The 4,532-nt window shown below is 40.5% G+C and overlaps 1 protein-coding gene across 1 annotated transcript in view; it reads right to left on the minus strand.

The window, feature by feature from the left end:
• The window catches only part of NCAPG (non-SMC condensin I complex subunit G), a 28,336-nt gene extending 24,179 nt beyond the window's left edge, over window positions 1-4,157 (minus strand). Inside the window, exons 1-4 of the mRNA XM_015816555.2 lie at window positions 4,126-4,157; window positions 2,417-2,526; window positions 1,426-1,632; window positions 579-807 (exon numbers count right to left, since the gene is read on the minus strand). Coding sequence (XP_015672041.1) covers window positions 579-807; window positions 1,426-1,632; window positions 2,417-2,524 — 544 coding nt within the window. The 5' untranslated portion in view covers window positions 2,525-2,526; window positions 4,126-4,157. The remainder of the gene's footprint in view (window positions 1-578; window positions 808-1,425; window positions 1,633-2,416; window positions 2,527-4,125) is intronic.
• Between the last annotated feature and the right edge of the window lie 375 nt (window positions 4,158-4,532).

The following is a 4,532-nucleotide window of genomic DNA, read 5'->3' on the forward strand; positions in this document are numbered from 1 at the left end:
ACCAAATACTTATTTTCCACCATAATTTGCAAATAAATTCTTTCCAAATCAGACAATGTGATTGTCTGGATTTGTTTTCTCATTTTGTCTCTCATAGTTGAGGTCTACCTATGATGTCAATTACAGGCCTCTCTCATCTTTTTAAGTGGGAGAACTTGCACAATTGGTGGCTGACTAAATACTTTTTTTCCCCACTGTAAGTTCACACTGCTTGTCCACCAAGCCTTCTCCTAAGTTAACTATGATTAATAATCTCAGCTGCTAAATCAGTCAATCCAAATCTTGCCAAGCTGGCCCTGTACCCATCTTCAATACTAGTTTTCACTCAAGAAAGATGTCTAGATGAAAATTAAATTATGCCTTTTTGACATCAATTTCTAGACTTCCTTCTGTTTACATTTTTTCAGAGTCAGTTCTATGTTAGTATTGAAACCTGACAGCCAAAAATCAAAAGCAATGTGAGTTTGATGAGTTTCTGCCATATTAAATACTAGATAAAGTTAAAATATTGCAGCTTCTTTTAAAGATCAGCAGAAATAAGAAGTTTAATAAACCACATGAATTGGCAAGGAATATACCATTAACAACTGGACACTGGTCATCCTTGGGGTCCTGAAGCCTGGACAAAGCCAACACAGCTTGAATTCTCACATTTGGTACTTTGTCTCTTGCTCTGAGCTGCATAGCAGTGTTAATCTGATCAAACAGTTTGTCTTCGATCTGGGCATTCTCTGGCAGACTTCCCAAAAGTTTATTAGTAAGTTGGCATACACGAAATCTAACTGCATTGCTGTTAGCTGGGTGGGACTTAAAGACAAAGAGAGATTCTTAAGCATTCATTGTTATTATGGTTATACACAATTATAGATTTTAAAATTTGTATCTCAGCTACTATTGTGTGGTCAGAGCTTTTATATAGCTCTGGCTACACAATAGTACCTGAAGTACAAATTTTACTATTTTGTTTACAATGACAAAAAAAATCCAACATTTATGCTCAGATCCTTATATACTACATTAATTTATTTCCCCTTTCTGAAGCACAGAACATCTGCCCCAGCCCAGAAATGCTCTGCACAATAACTTTTGCTTAAAGGCAGCAATTTTCATTTGTAGAATTAATCTGTGGAAGCCACAGATTTAAGCATAACACAGAAATATTGAATAGAAATGGCTCTCCTGTACAAATGAATTTCAGAAAGTCTAACTTAAGAACAGCTAATCAACTGCTTTGTATTGCTTTCCTTAACTAAGGCAGAAAAAGATAAAGCTTTCCCTCTCAATGTGATATTAATACACATAAATTAATATGTATTGGGCCATTAATAGCTTATTTACAAAGTTTTGGATGGTGCTGGATACATATTTTAATGAAAGTTTTTAACTATGTAGTACTAATTATTTATTACTTTACAGATATGGTACCTCAAGGAGAAAGGTGAATAGGTAATTTAGAAAGGAATTCTCCATTTCCTCTTCTTCAGCACCCTCTTTCTCCGAATTATACAATGAAGCCAGAAACTTGGCCACAAAATTTATTACTTGTTCCACTGCAGGTTCTCGTTTGTAGATTACCATGGCATACTTCAGATAATGAACAAACTTTTCATGAAAACAGTCCTTGTCCTGTAACTAGAAGCAAGAATTAACCCATAAGTTCTTGGAGAAAAGGCTAGATACATCAAACAAAAGGTCAAACTCCAAAGAATTCGGTCAAGACATTTGCAGACCTTCTTGCTGATACATCCCATTCAAAATATTCTTCTCACCAGTATTTCTCCTTAAACTGGCTCTTAAACCAGACATTCCTACATGTGAGCATAACTCTGCTTATCCCAGGAAGCATAGATCAGCATGAGGAATGCTGGGAAGTTAGTTCCATAATTACAGGAGGAGCACAAAATACCCCTACAACTTTAGAAAGAGACCATCTACTACTAGCATTTTGTTTCCCCCCATGCAGAAGATGAGATAGCTAGTGTCACTGATGCAATGAACATAAATTTGGGCAAACTCCATGGAGGGCAGGGGGGCCTAGTGTGCTATGGTCCATGGAGTCGCAAAGAGTTGTACACAATTTTGCAATTGAACATTTTTTCTTGTTCTTTCTCACTGATGGGTATCTCTCTAGTTACTGCAACATCAAATATCCATACTTGTTTCTTTGGGATTATAAATATGTCTGGCTTATTAGGGGCTAAATGGAAATCCCATAGGATCTTAACCTTCTTGTTCTCAATTACTACCATCCTCCTCTTATTATTTTTTTCCCATTTTTGCCTACTTGTTTTTCCATGCTTTCTTAAAGGCTTCATATTTTTCACATTGGAAATCTTATAAGTAAAAGAATGATTGTATAGACTTTTGCAAACCTACATAAGAAGTCCCACAAGAAGGAATGATAAACAATACTTACCTCATTATAGGTATGCTTTAAAGATATCACCAATTTGGCCTGATTTTGGTGAGGTTTTTGAGCTTCCTCAAAGGCCTTCCTAATATCAAACAACTTTTCCCCTTTCATAGCTGCAATCAGAAGGAAAAATGTAGAAAACAAATAACACCTGTTATATCAATTCTATCAACTAATTCCTTGCTTCTGCAGTGCCCAGCTGTGGAGGTGTTTCATCTTTTGCAAATTTTCTCTGTTCAGTGTATTCCTTGATGTGAATATTTGAAAGACACAATGACCTAAGGTGACACAAATATGGAAGACATCTATGGAGATTCTCAGTCATCTAGGTCATGGTTGTCCCAAAGGTGATTTTTCAGGAGGCAACTGGACTTTCTTGTTCTTCTCTGAAGATGTTTCGCTTCTCATCCAAGAAGCTTCTTGGATGAGAAGTGAAACGTCTTCAAAGAAAAACAAGAAAGTCCAGTTGCCTCCTGAAAAAGCAGCTTTGGGACAACCATGACCTGGATGACTGAGAATCTCCATAGGCATTTAGCTAGGCACTTTGGGATGAACACCCTTCAAATGCTGAGGGAGTATGAATGGACTTCCAGAAAACATTGCAGACTACAGGAATGATTTGCACTTCAGTTTGAGATTCATCCCCAACAGCCTGTGCCTGTCTTCAACAGTGAAGGGATACAGGGCAGAAAACATCCTGCAGCTAAGAAGGCTCCACACACATTTGCACAATCAGGTGACCCTGAGGACACAGATAAACCTCCAAATGGCCTCAACAACTCTCTAAAAAGAATGCAAATGACCAGCTGTCTGCAAGGAATATAAATCCTTCCATTCCCCACCATCCAGAGCTGAAGAAGCTTCTTGGATGAGAAGTGAAACATCTTCAAAGAAAACAAGAAAGTCCAGATGCCTCCTGAAACAGCACCTTTGGAAATATGGAAGACATTACTTCCAATTCTTTTCTTCCTGAAGACAGCTCAGCCCATTATGGCCAATTTCTCTAATTAACAAGGGTTCATCTTGACAGCTAACTTAGCTATAGTGAAATTAACCCATAATGGAGACTGCAGCCTTCAGAAAACCATCGCAAAAGATCCACATCTAACCTTATGTCAAACTCCTTAAAATCAAAACAAAGCGAACTGTAGTCGCCCAACCAAAAAATACCTTCAGTAAGATTTAATTCTATTAGAGGCTATAAACCAGTTTAAATTTAAATCCAAGGTAGTGTTTTAGAGGGCACAGCTATAGACGTCTTCTCCCAAAGCCGCAGAACTGCTTTCCAACGATAGTCATATGATCCCAGGAAAAGTTTCAGCTGCTTTAAAAGACCTTCATGGAAACAAACTCAAAGCAGTAGTTTGGGTCTAAAAATGGTCCAGATTCTAATATGGGCTACGGAGAAACATTTTTTCAATATCCTAATGGAAGGGGCATAGAAAGGTAGCCACTGTCTTTCCTTTGCTCAGCCCAAGCAGCAGCGCTGCGAGCCTCCGAATGGACAGCTCGAGGGGGGGGGGGCTGCTGAAACGCTGATGGCCTTTCTCCAAAATCCCGCGGGCCCCCGCCCTCCGGTCTCTGCTGCGCCCCCACGAACGGCTGGAGAGGATCCCCTGCTGCCCCCAGGCCCAGAGAGCGCAGCGCAGGTGGGATCCCAGCGCAGGTGGGATCCCGGCGGAGGCGCAGCGCCCCGAAGCTACCCATCTTACCTGCCCCCAACAGTTGTCTGCGCAGCTGCGTCTCGTCCTCGCGCTTTCGGGCTGTCTTCAAATTTTGAGCGCTCTCGACCGGAGCGGAGAGTCTCGCGAGAGACTGGAACTTTCGGTCGGGGTAGCTGCTGCCACTGCCGGCGGTGCCTTTGTTTTTACAACTGCGCCCCTGTGTGCATGCTCGCCGGCCCGCCCGCGGTTGTTACGGAAGGATGGGCTGCAGGGGTACATGACTAAAAATATGTTATTTTTGCATTATTAAAATCATTCTTCCTTTATTATGATGGCAAAGGGCCAGCGACTCTGGGCGGGAATCTGCTGGCTGTGAACTGAACCATTAAGCCAAACCTACTATGTTGACTTGCCATGAATTATAACTAGTTAAAATGTCCTAATTCTTTCAAAGT

The sequence above is a fragment of the Protobothrops mucrosquamatus genome, unplaced genomic scaffold (genome assembly GCF_001527695.2).
Source record: "Protobothrops mucrosquamatus isolate PMUCROS unplaced genomic scaffold, P.Mucros_1.0 scaffold464, whole genome shotgun sequence".
Lineage (NCBI taxonomy): Eukaryota > Metazoa > Chordata > Lepidosauria > Squamata > Viperidae > Protobothrops > Protobothrops mucrosquamatus.